Source organism: Urocitellus parryii, chromosome 7, assembly GCF_045843805.1.
Source record: "Urocitellus parryii isolate mUroPar1 chromosome 7, mUroPar1.hap1, whole genome shotgun sequence".
Classification (NCBI taxonomy): domain Eukaryota; kingdom Metazoa; phylum Chordata; class Mammalia; order Rodentia; family Sciuridae; genus Urocitellus; species Urocitellus parryii.
The window spans coordinates 133,724,028-133,745,790 of record NC_135537.1 but is presented as its reverse complement, the minus strand read 5'-3'; the positions used below and the strand labels follow the sequence as shown (position 1 = coordinate 133,745,790).

Here is a 21,763-nt window from a genome sequence, read left to right as displayed (position 1 = left end):
GCCTGTAATCCAATCAATCCAGGAGGCTGAGGCAGGAAGACCACAAGTTCAAGGCCAGCCTCAGTAATTTAGCAAGCCCTTAAGCAACTTAGTGAAACCCTGTCTCAAAAAAAAAAAAAAAAAAAAAGAAGAAGGAGGAGGAGGAGGAGGTTTGGGGAAGTGGCTCAGAAGTGAAGCACTTCTGGGTTCAACTCCTAGTACCAAAAGAAGAAAAAAGAGAAGAAATGCATGGAAAGTACTTTAAACACTTTCAAGTATATAGTAGTCACTCTGCAAATATCCGTTACTGTTATATCTGTTATATTTGCCATTATTTTCATTCAATAAAAAAATGTGTTGTTACTAGAGAGAAATAGAGCAAAGATGTAGAAGAGCATTAGGGAACTTGGATGGCCTCTAATATAAGCCAAGGGATTTCTTCCCTTCAAGCTTCGAATCCAACACAGGTCTAAAGCTCTCCTTAAACCATTTCTTATCTGCTCCCTCCCTCAGTGACTGCATCTTAGCATTTATTCCGAAGCTGCCTGGGTGCCTTGTGGGTTCCTCTCTGGAGTTTCAAGGCCAGCACATTTTGCCATCCACAAACAGCACAGATCTCAGCTCTTCCAAGTGGACCTGCAGCCGGAGTGTTCCTTACGTGCCCACTTGTTTTGTTTTTGTAGGCTTGGCTTCTTGGGCTGGCTTTGGCTCAGAAGGCTCTACTCTTCTCCCCTGCCTCCTGTGGAAGGTTTGTGGTGGGTAGCACTGTGCTCCACATGGAGAAGAAAGGAGGGATTCTATCCAGGGCTCAGCGAGGCTGCAGTCTTTCTGCAGTGTCTGTGGGAGACTCCAGGAAGAGGCAGCGGAGCCCTGGGCTACACGTCACATTTGGGTCCTAAAAACTAGGCCAAGTCATCGGGCCTTGGTCTTACCATCCGTCAAAAGCAGACACTGGTAGAACGACCTCTCCAGAGAGCTATTTGGTGATGAGTTATTTAAGGAAACAGAATGTGCATGCTCCTTTGGCTCAACAATTCCAATGCTGTCTGAGCCTCAGAAAATCTCTCCGCACAGGAACATAAGAAGAGCAGGGGTGTGTTTATGGTAGCATCCTTTATAACAGGAAGGCCATACCTAGCTTCTCTGAGCCTCAGTTGCTTTATCTGTAAAATGGGAGTGGTCTCAAGAATGTCTCCCTCCTTGTGTTTCGATTGTGAAACTTCAATTGTTGGTTAGGATTAGAAAAATAAAATGATGCCAGGCATAATGGCGCGTGCTTGTAATCCCAGCTGCTTGGGAGGCTGAGGCAGGAGGACCACAAGTTGGAGTCCAGCTGGAGAACTTGTGTCCAATAAAAATTTCCTGAAAAGGGCTGGGAATGTAACTCAGTGATGAACCCTTTGCCTGGCATGTGCCAGCCCTTGAGTTCAATCCCAGAACTGTAAATAAATAAATAAATAAATAAATAAATAGTATTATGCAAAGGGGAAAAAAAGATGCAGAAATCAAAAGTAATAAGGCAAATTTATAAATATCAATGTGGTCAGGTCATAAAAGCAATATTAAAAACAAGATAAGACAAAGAAAGACAAGTAGTGCATGATCTTACTTATTTGGAATCTAGGAATGTTGACTTCATTGAGGTGGAGAGTGGAGTGGGGTTTCCAGAGGCTGGGAGGGGTGGAAAGGGGACTGATTGAGGTTGGTCCACGAGTACAAACGTACCTCCAGGAGGAAAGAGCTCCAGGTTGTACTGCATGGCACAATGAGCAGAGTTAGCAATAATGTATTGCATGTTTTAAAATCTCTAGAAGAGAAGACTTTGAACTGCTTCACAAGAAGAGATGGTACATGTTTGAGGTGATGGTCATGGTAATTACCCTGATTGGATACATGTACCTATGTCCAAAACAACCATAAATGTGTACCATTATCATGTGTCCATTAAAAATAAAATGAAAATAAATCTTGACTGGGGGTGGAGGTGCACATGTCTGTGTCCCAACAACTTGAGAGGTTGAGGCTGGAGGATCACGAATTCAAGGCCAACCTCAGGAATTTAGCAAGAACCTGTCTCAGAATTAAAAATGAAAAAATAAAAAGGACTAGGGAGGTAGCTCAGTGGTAAAATCACATGTGGATTCAATGCCCAGTACAAACAAACAAGAACAAAAACAACCTTTTTTACTCTTACTCTCTCTTACTCTCTCACTCTCACTCTCTTACTCTCCCTCTCTCTCTTGCTCTCCCCCCTCTCTCTCCCCCTCCCTTCTAAAAAGAAGAAAAAAAAAAAAAGAAAAAGAAAAAAAAAGAACAAAAACAAAACTTAAAAATATAATATTAAGGGGCAAAGTGAGACATAGACATCTGTCTCCCATAGTCCCACCAAAAGCGCTCACATGAGTAGGCATTGTTCATGTACACACATAACACAGGAAAAAACTTTAGAAAGCTGGAAAACGTGCAAATTTCAGAGGGGATCCCTGGAGGAAAAGAATGGAGTGGGGTTTGGGGACAAATTAAGAATTATGCCCAGACTGGCAGAAGTAGCCATGAACTGAGAAAAAGCACAGCAACACCAAATCCATTGTACTGTTAGGTGCATCTTAGGTTAAAACAAAATAACTAAAGGTGATCCCTCAGGATCTTCCAACAATGCCATTCTGTGTTTCTCTAGTACCTGACCAGTATAGCCAGAGCCAGAACCAGCGATAGATTGCAGAAGATCAGGCAGAGTAGTGCAGTCCAAGAGGCAAGCTGTACCTGTGGCTAGATCACAAGCGCCAGAATAGCTCAAGATAGTGGAATCCATGCTGATAAAGCCCCATCTATTACATAATCTATTTACATAATCTGATTATGATTTTCTGCCCTTGTCTGATACTGTTGCATTAGTAACCAGGCAATCCCTTACACCCATTTATCTGTTGCTTCTTCTTTAGTGCCTTATCATCCGCAGCTCTGCTTGATTTTCTGAGTTCTGGAATCCAGGGGACGGGTCTCTGGGGAGGGACCTGGCTGAGGTCAGAGGATCAATATCTGGATATGCTGTTTCTGGGCACTGGATCCCGATGTTTGCAGGAATGCAGACGGGAACAGCCAATAGTTTTAGATTTTATCCAGGTCTAATTTTTATTTGGTCTAAGTGTAACTTGAAAACAATTGGGTTTGCTTGGGGCCAATCTCAGCAATCTTGACACCACACAAGTGCAAAGCACAGATTGTACTGCAAAATCATGGGCCAGGTAAACTTGCTCACATTTCTGTGGGTGGGGAGGAGGGGTCCCACTATCTGTTAGACAATCACCTACTGTTAAGTTTGATGAAGCTCTTTCTCTATTATTTCTAGGAGAATTATTCTTTTCTCTATTATTCTGTCTGTCTCTGTATCCACCCCAACACCCCTTTCCTTGAAAAATCTGTCCCTTAGCCTCTCTCCAAAATCCCATCTAGCAACAAACCCCACTCGGTAAGACAAAAGCAGACTAAACAGCAATAGATCAAACAGAATCCAGACTTGAGCCTCCATTCATCTCAACATCTCAAATCAAAATTGGATGAGGTCCAGGTGGGTATAATGGTGCATACCTGTAATCCCAGTGACTTAGAAGCCTGAGGCAAGAGGATCAGGAGTTCAAATCCAGCCTCAGCAATTTAGCAGGGCCCTAAGCAACTCAGTGAGGCCCTGTCTCAAAATAAAAAATAAAAAGGGCTGGGGATGTGGCTCAGTGGTTAAGTGTTCCTGGGTTCAATCTGGTACAGAAAAAAAGAAAAGAAAAAAAAAAAACAGGATGAGGTCTAATTCAGGATGTCCCCAAATGTTCTTCTAAAAATGCTGAAGATATATGTGCATGTCTGCTGTCTAGTTTTGCAGGCCACCTGTATCAGTACAGAGCAGGAAATACACTGGAATATAAAAGTAAAGCATTCAGCTCGGTCTCCTGGGTGGGGGTCTGTCTTGGCTGGGGGGGTTCCCCAACAGGTCATTGGTTGATCTCAAGGGAATTTTCCTGCCTTTGACGAAAACCACAAATGAGACTCTTGGTAATATGGTGGTGTCTCCTTTATAGCATCTGCCCTGAGGCCGAGGCCATGTTTTTCCTCCTAACTGCAGAGAATGGGCCCTCCAATGGAGGAGGCAGGGTCCTACCCTTTTCCTGTGGGTGAGGCAGAAGTATACACTAGATGTGCCCCAGGTATCAGTAGGAAAAGGAAGAATAAGTGGCCCTGGATCAAAGGGCACATTTCACCCAGGGTCCTGTGCTGCGTAGAATTGGTGGCAGCCCAGGCAAGGAGATGAGAACAAATCAGTTACTCTCAGAGCTATTGTGGAGCATCCAAAGAAGAGCAACTGGGTTAGGAGCTGTTTTTGTGATTGTAGGTAGTCCCCATGGCTGGGGACAATAACCAAGAGATTTTTTTTTTTTTTTTTTTGTATTTGGTTTTATTTTTGTGGTATGGGCACTGGATCCAGGAGGGCTCTACCACTGAGCTACATCCCCAGCCCTTTTTTCCTTTTGAGACTGAGTTGCCTAGGCTGGCCTTGAACTTGTGATCCTCCTGCCTCACACCTCCTGAGTAGCTGGGATTACAGACATGCACCACCACACCTGGCTAACCAAAGGATTTTAAAATACGTGACCCAGTGAGGAGGGGACCCCAGGCTGGAAGACACCTCAGGAAGTGAAGGAGCTGTCAGTGGTCCAGGTGAGGGATAGGTAGGGGTTAGGGCGAGGGGGCAGGACTAGAGGAGAAAAAGGACAGTGGAAATCTGGATGCGGGAATGAACACAAGCTGGGAGCTTAAGAGAGATTTCAGGAGAAAGGATGCTTGTGTCGGGCCTTAGATCCACTTGTTTCTCCATGTTCATCTCATCCTCTTGGCTTCAGTCCATGGTCCCAGCTTGTCAAGGCCACTGTGAATGGCCATACATCCGCCAGATGGCTCCCCATCCAGTCTGCATAAACTGCATCCTTCTTATGCAGCTGCTTCTCTGTGGTGAGCACCTTTGCTGACAGTGTGATGTGGTCCAATTCCCGCCAGAGGCCTCCTTCCACTGGAGTCCATTCAGGAGTGGACAGGGACATGCGCTTGGGCGGGCCATCATCTTGCCCCTAACTGTTCACAAAGTCGCCATCAGAGGGTAGAGCAGCAGCTGTGCCCAAGCACAGGCCCAGCAGGCATGGCAATGCCCAACTCCACCAGTTGCCATAACTGTGTCCAAAAAGGAAATGAACTTGGCCTGGCACTGCTGGCTTTCCACAGGGCCATACTGGCTCCTAGAGACCATCACTAACCTTTCCAAGAGTTTGGACACCATCTGTCCAGGACCGATAAAAAGGCCTGGGTATGTCATGTTGAGTAGTTATCCTGCCACCAGCTCCCACTCCCTTCCTGCCCAGGGCGTCCACATCTGTGCCTGTGTTCTCCCTGGGAACTGGCAGGATTGCGCCCTGTTTTCCCCAGTTTTTTTGGATTTAAGTTTTTCGTTGGGCCTAGGAGCCGCAGGCCACTGTGGAGGCAGAAGCAGAATAAACGGTAGTCCGAGAAATGGGTCTGGGCACCAGGTCCGTGAGAAAGGATTGGGTCTGAAACCCAGACACAGTCCCTCTGGTCACGGAGGGAGAGCTGGGAGGCCCAGGAGGCCCTGATTGGCTTCTGCTCTTCCTTCCTCCAGGCAGCTGAGGTCAGTGACTCTAAATTGCTAGTTATTCCTTTCTTCAATTAAGGACGATCCTTGTGACGCAGGAAGTTAACTCCCACCAGTTAATCTAATGGCCTTGAGTCCTGATGTGTTTGCTCTGTCTAAAGGGAAGGCCGGAACTGCCTTGGCAGCTGGTAACAGCCAGTGCGGTCAGGAGCTGCCCTGCGGGCTAGGCCCACACTCCCTGTTGGACTCCACATCACCTCTCAGGGCTGAAACTGCAAGGAAGGTTTCAAGAGTCCTGGGGGAGTCTGGGTTCTCATCCCTCCAGTCTGGTCCATTGTCTTCCCCTCTGAAAAATGGGATGGAAACGGTGGACTAAGGAGATGCTTTTTGAAATTCAACTTGGCATCTCCCCTTCCGTGCTCCACCTACCCCTTCCCCACTAGTTTAGGGTTTGTGGTGACTAGATTGAGTGTTGGGGGAAGGGGTCTCAGTATCCACCAATGGAACATTATCTGTAAACAGGTCTGTATGTGTGAAGTGCACTCCTGCAGATGCATGGGTGTGCACACACACTGGGCTGTGCCAGGAAACTGGGCTGCCAACAGCCTGCAGTCCATATTGGCTGCTGTGAGACAAGGGCTAGGGAGGTGCTCAGGCCTAGATATGTTTCCTCTGTGACTGATTTATTGCTTTTCCTGTGGTCAGTGGTCTACACTGTACCCACTCCTGCACCCACAGAACAGGTGGCCAAGCCTGAACATTAACAGGTTTTCTGGCATCTGAAACTCCCTCTGTGGCGGGGAAGGGTTGGGGAAAGAGAGGTACAGTAGAGAGAACAGGCCTGAAATCTAAGCCTGAACTTTCATAGCCTCTGTTTCCCTCTGTGGAAACTGGGAATAATGCAATATGTTTCAGAGAGTACTCGAGAGTTAAATAACAGGATATATTCAAAGCCATGAACATACTACCCGTCCAATAAATATTCATTGCTGCTCCCATCCTGACTCTCTCCCCAGTGCTGAGGAAGGGCTGCAGGGTCCAAGTCACACTCACCCTGCTGATGATCAATGGCCTGTGCTGGGGATCAGCTCTGGATTTGTGATTTCAGAGCTTATGAAATTCTATACCTACTGGAGTCTGTGTTGTTGCCTGGCTTGGGATCCTGAGTTCTTGGGATGGAAGGGTGACCTGGGAGTCAAGACTTTCAGAGCTAAATTAGGACAATCCTTCTCAAACCAGGATGGTTGGTAATCCTAAGTGAAGCCACATGAGGCACTTTGGACAAAGGACCCTAGAAAGCCTTAGTTCTTAAATATTTTTTTTGTAAGGTGTCAGAAGGCAGAGTTGAACTCATGAGTGGGTCATACAGGATGTATGAGGAAGGGAGGAAGAACATTCTCATGGATAGCTCTGTCCAAAGATCAAAGAGCTCAGCAAGACTGAGCTCTCAGTCTTTGGAGAGATTCAATCAGCAGTTAAAGGACTGCTTTACTGGTATCCTGTAGATGGAGTCAAAGCCACAGAGGGAGTGCTAGACTAAATGTCCATCCAGGCCCCTTGGCGCCCTGTATCCAATTTCCACGGAGGAGCTAAGGGGAATCTGGAATAAGGATCATGGCTAGTCCAGGGGTGGAATTATCTCACGTACCAGGTGGAGTGGGGCAGGGTGGGTGTGATGCCTGGCTGCAGATTATACCCGGGTTTTAGCCCAAATCAATTGCTGGGAAGAAAGCAGGGTTTCTGGTAAGGTTGCTCTGAGGAGCAGCCAGGAATCAGGCAGCTGGTTTGGGGGGATCTTGTGAGCTGCCAAAGGCGGGTCAGATGGTCTGTAGACCTACAGACCTGGTTCAGTCCTCAGCTAGGGAAAGGCCTCCTCTCCCCTGGGGCATCCCTCCTTTGGGGCCTCCCTTCTCTGGGGCATTACCCAAAATGATTAGCCATCTCCTGGTTCTCTGTTGGGGCTGGACTGTGGATCCCCTGCTGCTGTTAGACACAACCCATTCTCCCCAGCCCCCAGGAGGCCTGTTTGCTAGAATGCCTGCATCCCAGGTGTGGGAAGTGGAAGGGGGTTACAGCTCACTGCCAGGCCCCTAGGGCCCATTAAATCCAGCTCAGCCTGGAATCCCAGGTGGGATATGCATGTGTTTTACATGTTTCCTTAGAGTTAAAGGCACAGAATCTCCTCTCTCTCTCTCTCTCTCTCTCTAATTTATTCCTTCTCTTGAGGCTAAGCTGAACCCTGAAAAGGACCTAGAATCCCTGGAGTGGGGGAAGGGGCTGATGCAGGGGTCCCTTTCTGACTCTGATCCAGCAGTGACTTCTCTGTCGCCTTGATGAGAGCCACTTGCGTCCCTGTGCTCCTCTCACTCTGTCACTATTTCCTGCTACCAGGCTCCGGGTCTCTAGTCAGCTTTGAATTTTTCTTTTTCTCTCCCCCATGGGTATTTCTGACCTAAGACTATGCCCCCCTCTTTCTCTCTCTCTCTCTCTCTCTCTCTCTCTCTGGCGCTGGATCTCAGGGTTTTTATGTCCCGGTTCCCCAGTCCGAGTCCCCATCCCCGTCTGGACTGCGGTGTCTCCGGCTCGGAATCCGTTTCTTCTCGGGCGTTCTCTGCTCCCGATCTCAGCGCAGGTCCCGGTCTCGGTCGCGGTCGCCCCACGGCTGCCGCCCCCAGCGCGCTGCGGTGGCAGCGCGGGCCGGAGCGGAGCCGGCTGGAGCGCGGCGGCTGCGGCCCGGGGCGGGGGTGCGGGCCCGCGGGGGCGGCGTTGGGCGCCTTCCTCCGTCAGTCCCTCCCCGGCAGCGCGGGGGGGGGGGGCGGTGCGGCCGCCGCTCGGCGCCTTTAAGGGAGCGGGAGGGAGCGGCGAGGCGGCGGCGGCTGCGGTGGCGGCAGCCGAGGCGAGCGGGGCGGGGGCGCGGGGCGCGGCGCTCAGAGTCCGCTCGGGGCCGGAGGCGCGGCGGCGGCCGGGGCCGGGCCCGGGAGCCGCGAGGAGCGCGGGCAGCGCAGCCGGAGCCCGCCGCCCGGGACATGGCCAAGGCGGGCGGTGCAGGTGAGGGCGGGCGCCGGGAGGGCAGGGCTGGTGGCCCTGGGGGAGGGACCCGCGCGTTTCGAGGAGGGGCCGCCGGCCCAGGTGAGCCCCTCGCGCAGGTGGGCGGAGGTTCTGGGAGGGCTGGAGGGGACAGTGGCGAGGCCGGATCCCCGGCGCGTGGGAAGGGGGCTCCTAGAGCTCCACGTCCTTCCTGCAACCCCTGTCACCTCGTGGGACACTACGTCCCCCTCGCCGTAGCCCCGCTGGAAAGGGATAGGTCTGCAGCACCCCTGTCCAGTCCTGCTGTTGGAAGCTGTCACCACCCTCTCGAGGCCCGGGCAGACCCTTGCAGGGGGACCGAAGGGGATGTCCCACGGTTGCAGATCCATCCCACGCCCCGCCACGCAAAGCAGGACGCGCCCCCCTGTCCTGACACTCTTTCTATTCAGCACGCGACAACCCCCGCCCCCAGCTCGGTCCGGAGACCCAGATTTCTTCTCTGGCTGGAAGGGTGTTCCGAGAGGCACTGGAGGACCCGCCCCCTCCCCCTACCGACCCCCCGGAGGCAGAGCCTCAGGTGCGGAGGTCTGAAGATGGGCGCTCTTCTGGGGTCCCATGGGCGCTGCCCTCCTGCAGGCTCAGGCAGTGTAGCCCGTGGTTTGAGGGAGTGGGTGTTAGTCATTCATTCATTCATCCAGCCCGGCGTTCATTCACCAACATCTGCTCTGTGCCAGGCCCCGAGCTGGGTGCTGGGATGAGGAGGGGACCCCACTTAGTCCCGATTTGCACACTCTGGGCCCCATAGTGCTTTGGGAGGCCGGCTTGAGGAGAGCCTGAGCCCACAGGGCCGGCCATACAGTAGGCGGCAGCAAGCCTGATCGCAGCACTGGCTTGTGAGCCTGGCCTGTGAGAATTTACCATGAACTCACACCCAGCCTGTGACGTTGGCAGGTGCCATGCCTTCCCCCAGGGAATAGGCATCGGCCTGGTGTGAACCCTACTTCTCCGCCCATAAGTGATGACGGTGATGGAATAAGCCTGAATTTACCTGCATGCATACACTAGGTGTGAACACCACTGGACTGTATGCAAATCCTCCCCACTCCTGGAATGCTGCCTTGGACTTGGCCAGATAGGACCCCCCCTGTGCATGTACTGGGATTTAGGTGCCTGCGAATATCCTCTCCTCCTGTCCCTGAGGAATCCTGTCAGGGTGGGGCTGGTTGTGTGAGACACAGCAAGTACAGAATACATCTAAGCACCCCCCCTTGTCACTTCCCTCCCTCTCCCCTACTGAGGGAGGCACAGTGAGAAGACACCAGGGAGACTGGAAAAGGCTCCTTGCCTCCCCTCTACCTCTGCTGTGCCTGTGTCCTTCCCTACTTTCTCTCCCCACAAAGGACCCACAGCAGGGTGCATGTCCCCATCCACTGCCCCACTCTTTGTGTGTTGCACTGCCTGGACACCAGGAGCACAGACCACCTGCCAGGGCCCAGCAGCGGGAGCAATAGCAGTTGGTGATTGCTGTTTGTACTGTGTACTAGGCAATGTGCTAAGCCCTTTACTGCAAAATGAGGGAGGGAATGTCACTCTCCCCCTTTTAAAGCATCCAGACACTGATACTTGGAGAAATAGCTCCCTCAAGGTGGCTCAGAGGGTCTGGGCAGAGCTCGGACTCAAGGTCAAGTCTGTTGGACTCTTAAGGAATTTTCTCCACCAGTGCCCTGATAGGTCACCCCTGGGAATGGGGGTGCCAGTCTTAGGCCCTCTCCTTTGGCCTGTGGCTGAGTCCATGGGAATTTGTACAGTGGCAGGTGAGAAGACTGCTCTGCTCTGCTGCTCCAGGCTGCTCTAACATTGTGTTTTCCTGCTGCAATTTCACAATTGGCTCTTTCCCCCAGGGCAGCCCGGATTCCCCACCTCTGTGGATCCACCTGCCCGTCCCTTTCTCAGCTGCCCTTCTCCAAGGACTCTTTTTTTTTTTTTTTTTTTTTTTTTTTTTTTTTTTTTTTTTTTTTTTGAGAGAGAGAGAGAGAGAGAGAGAGAGAGAGAGAGAGAGAGAGAGAGAGAGAGAATTTTTAATATTTATTTTTTGGTTCTCGGCGGACTCTTTTGAGACAGATTACTCTTCCCTTTCTCAGTGCTTCTAGGCAACTTTGCATTTTATAAACGTCTCTTCTCTTTAGGCTTCTAAACCTCGGAGAACACTAGTATGTGTGTGGAAATCCCGTGTTTCCCACTGACCATGTCAGTGTAGAACAGGTGGATGTGCTTTAAAACAGGCCGTCTGGAGATCAGGAGCCCAAGTCTTTCCCTTTACAGCTGGGGAAACTGAGGCCCAAGGAGGGCCGTTCTACAGAGACAGGTGGCTATTCAGTACCATCTATCTCTAGGAGTAGACTAATGGGTGGAATCACCAGGCCATCTCTCTGAGGGGGTAGTTTAAACTAAAAGAAGGCTGAAGGCTGGGAGTGGAGGCTGTAGGAACCTGGCCTCCGAGTGAGGGGTCTTCTTCCTGACCTGTGGTGTGAGAGGTTTCCTCTAAAAACTGGCCAGTGGACACCGAGTGAGGGAAGAGATGGGATGTGGGTGTGAAGGCTACCATGGTAACAGACTCCAGATCATCACAGTGTTCAGTGAATGGAGTTGTGCGGTATACAGCCTGAGTATCCAGCCATGGATATACCAGCTCTGTTAGTCGTACCTATTGGGAAGGAGTTCAAGGACATTCTCATGGCTGAGAGTTATCCAGATTCAAGAGAAAAATCGAATCAAGTTCCAGAAAAGTTGGGATCTAAATGAGTTATCAGTTTCCAATCTCTGGAGAGATTTTAGCCACACCGCCAGGAATCATTATCAGGCCCCCAACCCCATCAAGTCTTGAGGGGGAGGAAGGAGAGCCCTGGATTTTGCCTTGTGGATAAAGGGGGAGGGAGACCTACCTTGGGGATGGAAGCTGGCGGTGGGGGCCAGGGATAGGAAGGAGTTGGGACTCAATTTATAAAGGACACGATAATGTATAGTATAGGGCTGCCCGTGGGGCAGAGAAGCCCAGCAGGCATGTTGGAGCAGTGAAAGCCAGATAGGTTCCTCTAGGTGTCTTAAAGGCTCTCAGAATTTGGGTAGAAAGGCAGCCAGGGCCAGGCTTCCAGGTTGGAAGTAAAGGCTTGAGCAAAGCCCGGGAGTTTGGAAGGGGCGGAGCGTCTGAGAATGTGTGGTCAAGCTGCTATGGGGCAGGCAAGAAGTACCCAAGAGGGAAGAATTCTGTCTGGCTTGGTGGCCGTTAGTTCCTAGAGTGCACAGGGCTAAAAGGAGCTCCAAAGAGCATTGAGGAGGGGAGTGGCATGGTGAGATGTGGGTGCTTTGTCAGGTCCCTCTGGTTACCATGTGAAGGCTCCTGGGAGGCTGGAGAGAGGCCAGCCTGGTGGAGCCGCCTTTGTTGGGAAGGGTTTGTTCTGGTTTCTGCCAGGCACCCTGCCCCTCCCTTCCTCTGTGCCTCCCCAAGGCCCTCCCTCTGTACCCCAGCGACCCACCAACAGCAGGTATCTGTTACCCTGGGTCAGAGCAAATGAGAGGCCCCAGGTCTCTGGACTGGGTAGAAACAGAGCAAGCAGCCAGGGCGGGGGGGTGGGGGTGGTCTAGGAAGCTTTTAGGTTGGGGCAGGAATGTTTGGAGAGACTGAACAGAGACCACAGGGCTAGGCCTCTGGCTGGAGGAACCAGTTTATGCTATTCCCAGGTGTGGCCTCCACTTCAAGGGGAGGAGCTGGCAGCCTGAGAGCATTGAACCTAGTAATTTGAGTCAGTAAAATACTGATCCTACAGTGTCAGAGTGGGAGGGATGCTTCCAGATATTCCTGTTCAAAACCCTCTTTAACAAGGGGGCACTGAGGCCTGAGGAAGGCTAAGTACTGGCCCAAAATCACAGAAAAAAAGTCATGGCAGGACTGAGCCAGAACCTGGGTTTCCCAGCATCGTGGTCTGGACCGTGCTCTGCTGTCAGTCTCCTTTTGGGGTCCTCTGGAGGTGGACATGTATCCGCACAGCATCCCCAAGACAGACTTTCTCCTGAGCTGCTTGCTCTGTGGCTCCCAGGGGCAGGGACCAGAGGCCAGATCTCCCAAAGGAGGACACATTTGGAAGCTTGGGAAAGGGATCAGACTGGGATTGTCTGGACTCAAAGAAGGTGCCAGGGGAGTTGAGGCACGACTCTGAGAAACTGCCACACCTAGGGTACCTGGCAAGCTTTCCTGAGGTACCTGGCTAGCTTTCCTATCCGTCTTGAGAAGGGCATCGTCTGCAAGAAGCTGCAGACTCACCTTTTTGGGTGTCCAGCCAGGAAGCCCTGCATCCAGATACCAGGCCTTCCTAAAAGTCTGGCTCCAGAAAGTCTTCCAGGACTTCCCTTGTAGTTGGGAATGTTCTGGAGCTTGGATAGGTCACATGTTCCTGTGCAAAACGCCTGTCTCTGTGGACTCACCTGTCACAGCAGATGGCCTGGCAGGCCCCAGCTTGAAGCTCTTTGCAGTGGTATCATTGCATAAGCAAGAATGGTCCAGCCTGAGGTCCCGCTTCCAGCATGCGGCACGTGGTTTACCCCATTGGAAGCCCCTTTGTCTTGGCCTGTGTTTGGGAGCCTAGCAGGGGACACAGAATACGAGATCATGACTCGATACCCCTGCCCATCCCTTGCTGGGGCCATATCTGGGTCATAAGGGCCAGAAATTGTGATGTTTCCTCATGCACATCATAACATAGCGTGATATTTCATGGCTTAAGAGGCTTAGAGACCTCTTGGCCCACCTGTTAATTATGCATGTTGAAGAACCAAGATCAGAAAGGCAAAGGGTCTTTCTCTGAGGTCAAGGGCATAAAGTGTGAACTTCAAGATACCAATGAAGCTTTGGCAGTTAGGGACCTCCTAGGAGGGCCCAGATGTCTCCTAGGAATTCTCTTGAGATTCTAGGCTTGCGGGAGGGAGGGCAGGTCAGGGTTAGCATCCTGAGAACCCCCTGGTTCTTATAACAGCCCTCAACATGCTTTCCTAGATGACTTGACAGCATCTCTTTGAGGTAGGGCTAATGTTACTCCCATTTTATGGATGAGAAAACTGAGGCCCAGAAGGGCTGAGTGCCTGGCTCTAGAGTCACACATAAAGTCAGAATCAGAGCTGGAATTACTGGAATTAGCACGCAGGTGTCTTCTACTCTTGCATTCAACATTCCTAGGAGTTAAGTTGTCCAACAAAGCAGTGACAGAAGGCCTCTGGCACGGCTGACCTGGAGCTGCCCTCAGGCCAGTTTTCTCATTTGTAAAAGGGAAAGGGCAGGATGAGTTTTGAGTTTTCCCCTGCTCTAATACTGTTTCTCTCTCTCTTTCTCTCTCTCTCTTTGGTACCAAGGATTGAACTCAGGGGCATTTGATCATGAGGCCACATCCCCAGTCCTATTTTGTATTTAGAGACAGGGTCTCCCTGAGTTGCTTAGTGCCTCGCTTTTGCAGAGACTGGCTTTGAACTCTCGATCCTCCTGCCTCAGCCTCCAGAGCCGCTAGGGTTGCAGGCGTGCACTACCGCGCCCAGGTTTAACACTGCTCTTTCTTCTCCTGGCCTCCCTCACAGCAGACTTTACTGTGCCAGGAAGGGGCCTCGCCCCGCACCTCACATGGATACTCCTGGCCATGTGGTTAAGGGTAGGAGAGGAATAGAGAGCTGAGGACCTGGCCTGGGACAGCATGTGCTTCCCAGAGTCCTGAGTCCCAGTCCATCCCCAGATCTGCAGCCAGGTGCCTGGTGGAAGGGGGTGGCCAGGGCTCCCAGGGGAAGGGCTGGGAGTGGGAGGGGGGAGGAGAGAATGCATAACAAATGAGGTAGGAAATCAAATGAGATCTGAGTTCCCCACCCACTCCCTCAAATCTCTCTACTCTCTCTCTTTTAAAATTCTTGTTTTCTAAAGAGAAAGAAAATGCTAAATTGCACCCCCTTTCGCAAACCAATGGGAGCTTTAAGTGAGTCACTGCGGAGGTAAATGCCACCTCCAGGGTCCCACGTGTGCCTGCTGCGGAGGCCTGCACAGCTGTGTGGCCACCAGCCCCCACAGGGGGATGCATGTGGAGAGGGTGGACAGGGGATCACATGCCTTTTGCTAGTCTTGGCTCTGGGTGGGAGCCAGGTCCTAGCAGGGGGGCCCTGGAGGGCCAGCCTGCTTCTTCCAGGCTCCCCAAGGGCTGCATCTGTGAGACTGGCACTTGGATGGGCCTGGGCTGAGGCCAGGCTGAGAGCCTGTGGGTCCATGGTCAGGGATCACTTTGAGGGTGGGGGTAGGATGCAGGCTGTGGCACGGTGGGCCTCTGTCTATGGCTGGAGTCTGGGACTGGACGGTGTGGTCAGATTCGAGGTTCCAGGGGGGCTGAGAGAGGTTGGTCTGTGCCTCCTGCTGTCTGGGAGGTGGTTGGGATCCATTTCCTCTGGAAACCAGAATTCTGGGTCCAGGTGTGCAGATGAGGCCTTTGTCCAGGGCAGGGAAGAAGCCCTGCCAGGGGCAGGGGCCTGAGGCTGGCGATGCCTGCCATTGCTCTCAGGAAGGGTCAGCCTGTTCCCTTGCAGAGCAGGAGCAGGGGAGCAGGGAAGGCCAGGGAGGAGGTGTTCCACTTCCCAGCTGACCTGGTATTCTGGAGGGAGGGGAAGTAGCCGTCTGTTAGCCGAGGATGCCAAACAAGGGTTGGAAGCAGAAATAGAAACTCTCTGGGCTCTGTCTGGGAGGGGCGTGGAGTTCTGGTGGATCCGAGAGGCCTCTTCTGAGCCGTCTGCTGCTGACGCTGTGTTTGCTTGGCTCTGGGTATTTGCAGAGCACGTCACGTCCTGCCCTCCTGCCCTTCTTGGGAAGAGACTTAGGTGTGCAGGATTTGTGACCCTGTGTGCTCAGGGGCCGAGGACGGGAGGACTTTGAGTTCATTCTAGGAGCTGTCAGCATCCACCCATCACTCAGGCACCTTTGACCTTTTCTGGATTGGTCCAGATCCCAACCCTCCTTGATCAGAACTCCCTCTGGCCCTGGTGGCTCCCACTTCCTCCCTACCCCCCCCCCCCCTTCATGAGGCTGGTCTCAGCTGAGCAACTCTGGAATCATCCCAGAGTTGCAAAAAAAAAGAGCTATTTTGAGCCTTCCCATTATGGCCGGTGGTGATGGTGGAGGGGGGGGGGTGTTTATCCTTTGTCGCTTTTTGTTTCCTTCTTGTGTAGTATGATCCCCCGGCAGTGATCAGAGCAGTACCCAGCCCCGCCTCTGGGGCCCCACTGGCAATTCCTGGCACAGTGATTTGGCACCAAATGGAGGGTCCTGGGGGCAGAGGCAACCTTAGGCCCCATTTTGGAATCCTGGAGTGGAAGGTGAAACCAATCGCCCATGTGGGGTCACCGCCCTTGCTGGGGTGGTGGTGTTAGGGGAGGAGCTGTTCCCCTCCACCTCTCTGCTGTTTGCCCCAGGAGGTGGTACCCTTACCACACAGATGGTCTTATTGAGGTGATGATCTCTACCGGACCCTGCGGCATCCTCCAAGGAGTCTAGGATCCTACCCCATCTTCCCCATCCTCTGGTTTGGTGCCTGGGTCTCGAGTCTGTTGTTCCCTTCCTGCAAGGGGGCGCTGGGATGATGATGAGGAGTGCCTTCCTCTGCTCTCTCTTTGGGGCTGCCCCATGTCTTCTGTGTCCCCCTTGCTGTCCTCCCGAGGAGCCCACAGGTGACAGAGGCTGTTGGTGCCACAGTAGCAGATACCTTAGGGAGCTCCCTTTGGGGGAGGAGAGAGCCTTCTCCTTACAGAGCAAGAGTCTGTTGGGACATAGTGGGGACATCTGGGACTTGGGAGGATTGTTCCAAAGAATTCAGAACTGTTTGGGAGCCTAATTGGAAGAGCAAATGAAAGTACAATAGATAGCCAAAGCTATTAATCACTAATTATCTCCTAAATAAGGTAATTAATGGGTATTTAAATGGCATATTTATAAGATACCAGCAGGTCTTCAAAAGCACATCTTTTCCAAAGCAATACTTTTGGCCAGCTGGGCCCAGCTTGGAAACCTGGGTTCTAGTCTCTGCACCACCACCCACCTGCATTCTTCCTCCTGTGACTGTAGGCAGGTTAGTTTCCTTCTCTGAGCTTCCATTTTCTGTAAACAGGGACCATAAACTCTCCTGGGGCTCTGGTGGAGGTGAAGGCTATAGAAATCCATGGCAAGAGTATAACAGGCTGTTACAGAATCCACAGCATTTGCTGCGAAAATATCCTTACCATTATTTGATGTAACATAGGATGCCATCTATGGCCAGTGTGGTAAGCTCTGCCTGTGGCTATTCTTGTTGCTCCGTCTGTGACTAGGTCAGGCTGGGTCTGTGGTCAGATTTGGGACTTGGTTAGAAACTGGAATTGTGGCTCCTCTGCGGCCAAGATTGTGGCTTGATCTGAGGCCAGAGTAATGACTCCATCCACTGCTAGCTTAAGGTTCAGATTGGGGCTGAAGTCAAGGTTTGGGCCATGGCTGGTCTTAGGACCTGAGTTGCTCTTAAGATAATTCTGAAGTCTCAGTTTTCTAGTGTGTTACCCATGGACTGATGAACCTGCCTCATTGTCCCTAGAAGCTGATTCCTTGTTGGATCCTCCAGGATGTCCGCTCCAGAGGCTGGATACTGCAGCAAACGGGTCCTTCCGGGGCCTCTGGTAGTCCCCTGAAACAGCCCCGCACACAGTGCATCGGTGGCACATCCAGCATTTTAGGAGATAGTTAGGACTGTTTCTATAGCAACCAACCCCCAACTGTAGCTGGTTTCCTTCAATAATGCCTTTTTCTGGAAGTAGCTTCTCCTGGCCTCTCATGCCTCCCTGGGTGGCTGTGCAGCCCCTTCAAGGCTGAGCATGGGCTGTCTGGCCCTGGACGGTTCTGGTCCCTGAACTCACCCTGACCCAGAGAGGAAGCCTGAGGATATGACCTGTGGGATGCTCCTTGGAGAGGGGTCTTCCTGAGATCTCCCCTGTGCTGGGCCACGCTGAGCTTGACATGAGCTTTTTATTCCCATCCTTGACCTGAAGAGACGGTGGGGCCCCAGAGAATTCCTAGCAGGTGTCTGCTCAGGGCAACCCCTGCCTAGCCTAGTGGGCTGGCAGGCCCGGACAGGTGGGAACACAGAGGAGGGGGCCCAGCCCATCCTCGGGGCAGGTAGAGCTTCCCCACTGAGAAAGGGGGTTAGGGTGGGGAATGCAGAGGGGGAACAAAGACCTGGACAGGAAGAAGGGGAAGTGGAAGACTGACCAGGGGCAGCTTGTTGCGGGGCCCAGACTGGTGGGAGAAGAGGCAGAGACAGCACAGGTCCTCGTCTTAGGTAGCTCAAGATTGGAGGGACAGGAAGGAGCCCCACAGGAGCTGCAGTGGGAGGAAGGACGGAGGAAGGACAGAGGGATCAGCCTCGTGTGTGGGTAAGGGAGAGGAAGGACTCCATCAACCCTTTCATTTGACCCTCGTGCAACCTGATGTAGTATGGTTATTATCCCTATTTTACAGAGGGGCAAACTGAGGCACAGAGTGGTTTAGTGTCATTTACTAAGACCACTAACTGGTAAGCTTCAGAGCTGGGATTGGAATCAGGCCGGTAAGAGTGGGGCAGTGGTTCCCTTGAGGGAGGAGGAAGGTGGGCTCCGTGGAAGAGGAGGAAGAGAAAAAAGAAGAGGAGGAGGAAGAGGAGGAGGAGGAGCTACTGATTGCCCATCTGTCTGGAGCCTCCCCCAGGCTCTACAAAGCTCCCCACTCTGCTTGCTGCCTTTGGGCCCCTGGGGCCCCCAGGCAGAAGTGGGGAACAGTGAAGTGTGATTCTAAATATGTGTGCTCTGGGCCCTGCTTTGTGCATGGGACTCTAACTGCCCTTGGGGAGCCCCTGGACCTCGTCATTTCAGCTGCAGCAAATGTGTTGCCAGGAGTTAGACCCAGGTGCATGCTTGTACAACCTGCTATTCACATGTGTGTGTTCACTGTGTGTGTGTGTGTGTGTGTGTGTGTGTGTTGTGTGTGTGTGTGAGAGGGAGAGAGAGAGAGAGAGAGAGAGAGAGAGAGAGCCCATCTAATGGCCAGCAACCCTGAAGCTGTGCACTTGCCTCCTTCCCAGCCCCTTGGTCTTCGTGGCACAGAATGCTCAAGTGCATCACCAGGATGAGGCTTCAGATACAGCCTGAGGCAGGGCTTGGCCCGGGAGCTGGAGCAGGGGCCACAATCATGGGCCCGTGGGCCAACAAGCCAGCAGGGGCCACGCTCAGAGGTGCTTGCTTCTCATGGAGGTCTGGAAATTGTGTGTGTTCTTTAAATTTCCCCAGAGCCATGGTTCCCAGCAATCATCCATGTTCCCTCCCTTGCCTTGACACACTGATCCAAAGGTCAGTTCTCAGAGCCTCGGGTTTTTTCATCTGGGAAATGGGTGCCATGATCCTCACTTCATGGATAGAAGATTTAAATAAGGTCAGTCAACAAATTGTCCACCCCGATGCCCTGCCTGGAGCTCAGGAAATGGTGGCTCCATTGAGGCAGCTTCTAGCAGCAGTTAGGGACCCTCTCCAAGGCTGCCAAGGAGGATTATTCTTGGACAGATAGTTCTAGATCCAGCCTCCTCTGGAATTGACTCCATTTGGTGGCTGTGGCCTCCGTCTCCCTCTTTCTCCTGCCCTGCTTCACCCTGGCAAGCTGCCCATCTTTTCCTTTGAGGCTCCCCTGCCCTCCGGAGGGCCTCCAGGTTCTCCAGTCTGTGGAGACCCTACCTCTGGGTGGTGTGGTTCACACCTGTTGAGACCCTGCCTGGACAGATGTGGCACGTGTGGAATCTGGCACAAAGGCCAGGCTGCCCTGCTGCTCTGCTCTCCTCTGCTCTGTGCAGGGGGCAGTGACAGGGTTGTGACCCTGGGGCTGGCACTCCCAAGGGCAGGGACTGTTCCAGCTCAGCTGCGTCCCCCACTCCTTCCTCCCGGGCACCATCTGGCTCAAGATCTGGTCCAGGAAGAGTCGCCAGGGCCTCTGCTCCTCATGTTGCTGTGCCAGGGCTTTTCTCTCTGCAAAATGTCGCTCTCATCCGACAGGGCTCCTGAGCACAGGGCGGTGGCCCCCTTTAGGTGATGATTTGGCTCTCCGTGGTCAAAATTGGCTGCCCTGGGATCCCTGGGATAGGGCAGAGCACTTACAGAGGGCTCCTGTTGGTCCGTCTGTCTGCCAGTCTGCCTATTCATGTCTCTGGAAGCCAGGGCTGAGATGGGAAGGTGGGCAGATGGAGCCCATGATCTGAGCCAGGATCTCTGGCCACACCCCTGCCTGGAAGACCCAGCCCAGGAAAAAGCCTAGGAGACCATGCTGGACCCGAGGTGGTGAGTGGATGGACCTGGAGAGCCACCCCCCCTCACTTCAGGGCCTGGCTTGGAGCTGTGCCACTGTTGGTGGGTGTGGAGGATCACTTGTTCCTCTCTGGGAAGGGCTGATATTTCTTTCTCTTTTATCCTGATTTAGGTTTTTTTTTTTTTTTTCTTTTTTTTTTTGAGGGAGGGAGGGGGCATTGGGGTTTAAACCCAGGGGCCCTTAACCACTGGGCCATATCGCCAGCCCTTTTTCTTTTTTTTTATTTTGAGAAAGGGTCTTGCTGAGTTGCTTAGGGCCTCCCTAAGTCACTGAGGCTGGCTTTGAACTTGTCATCTTCCTGCCTCAGCCTCCCGAGCTGCTGGAGATATAGGCATATGCTATCATGCCTGGCTCTGATTTAAATAAATGTGGTCTTCAAGAGCAGGTAGGCTGAATGTTGAAGGACACAGAAGCAGCTTGGCAGCCTTGGAGAGGGTCCCTAACTGCTGCTAGAAGCTGCCTCAAGGATTAGTTCTGCAGCTGTGTGGGGCCGCAGGGCATCGGGGTGGACAATTTGTTGACTGACCTTATTTAAATCTTTTATCAGGAAGATAAGGATCATGGCACCCATTTCCCAGATGAAAAAACTGAGGCTCAGAGAACTGACCTTTGGATCATGGACTAGTAAATAATACTGTAGAATTCATGTTTGTGTTGCACCAAAGCCTCTCACCTCTCTGATACATTACCACCTATGGCTGGTAGCTGATTTGCATGTGACTTAGAAACAGTCTTAGGAAAGAAGAGTAACAAATTGAGGAGGCTTATACTCCCCAAGATATGTACACACACACACATAGCCTTGCAGACCCAGTGACAGACACTTGTGCAATATTAGACATCTCTACACAGGAATGCAAAGATCCATTTAGATTTTTCCCACAAAAAGCCAAATGCTAATTTGTGGATGTGGTAGGCAGATGATTCTAGATAAGAGCCCCAGGACCAGGGTTTGTATAAGGGTCCTCTGACCCCTTGCCCAACTGGCCAGCAACAGATGGGACAGTTATCACTTGCCAAGAGAAAGTGGGGAAGAGAGGAAGAGACTGGAGTCACCCACCCTGAGCTCTTACAGAGAGGGGCCCATAAGGTGGCTCTGACAGTACAGACCCTGGATCTGTGTTCGAATCCTGCCTCCACTGTGTATTAGCTTTGTGTTCTTGAGCAAATGCCTTTACATCTTTGTGTCTGGCTCCTTCCCTGTGAGGTGATTTGTTTTGCCCACTCTCTGGGCTCCAGGAGGATGCCTCTAGATAAGATCTGCAAAGTAGCTGGCAGGCTGTTGGCACCCAGTTAGCCCTCAGCAGGTGTTGTTCACTCACTTGCTTGTCAAACAGTTCTTGGCCCTCTTCTGTGTGGGATCAGAAAATACAGAGAAAGGTAATGACGCAATGCAAAGGGAATGCTTCTGGTCCTTTGTCCTTACTTTTGGGACCATTGTGCCCATCTGTCCTTACTCTGAACTTGCATGGATGAACTTTTGCCCACCTCCCCTGCAGTCCCCTCTCCTGGGAGAATTTCAACCCCTTAGGCATCTGTATTCCTATCTTGAAGTATGCAGGACAAGGGGAAGGAACTGCAGAACTCACCTCTTCCAAGTTTCCTTCCAAGATAGGCCAGACCAGACCTCCCTGGTCTGGATCCATCTCTTCTCATCTGTTTTCATACCTGTCCCCTCCGCCCCCATCACT

General features: G+C 52.1%; 1 protein-coding gene across 1 annotated transcript in view; it reads left to right on the top strand.

Annotated features, from left to right (window-relative positions):
* Positions 1-8,609: 8,609 nt before the first annotated feature.
* Positions 8,610-21,763, top strand: part of Pitpnm3 (PITPNM family member 3) — a 91,334-nt gene continuing 78,180 nt past the window's right edge. Inside the window, exon 1 of the mRNA XM_026393958.2 lies at positions 8,610-8,677. Coding sequence (XP_026249743.2) covers positions 8,656-8,677 — 22 coding nt within the window. The 5' untranslated portion in view covers positions 8,610-8,655. The remainder of the gene's footprint in view (positions 8,678-21,763) is intronic.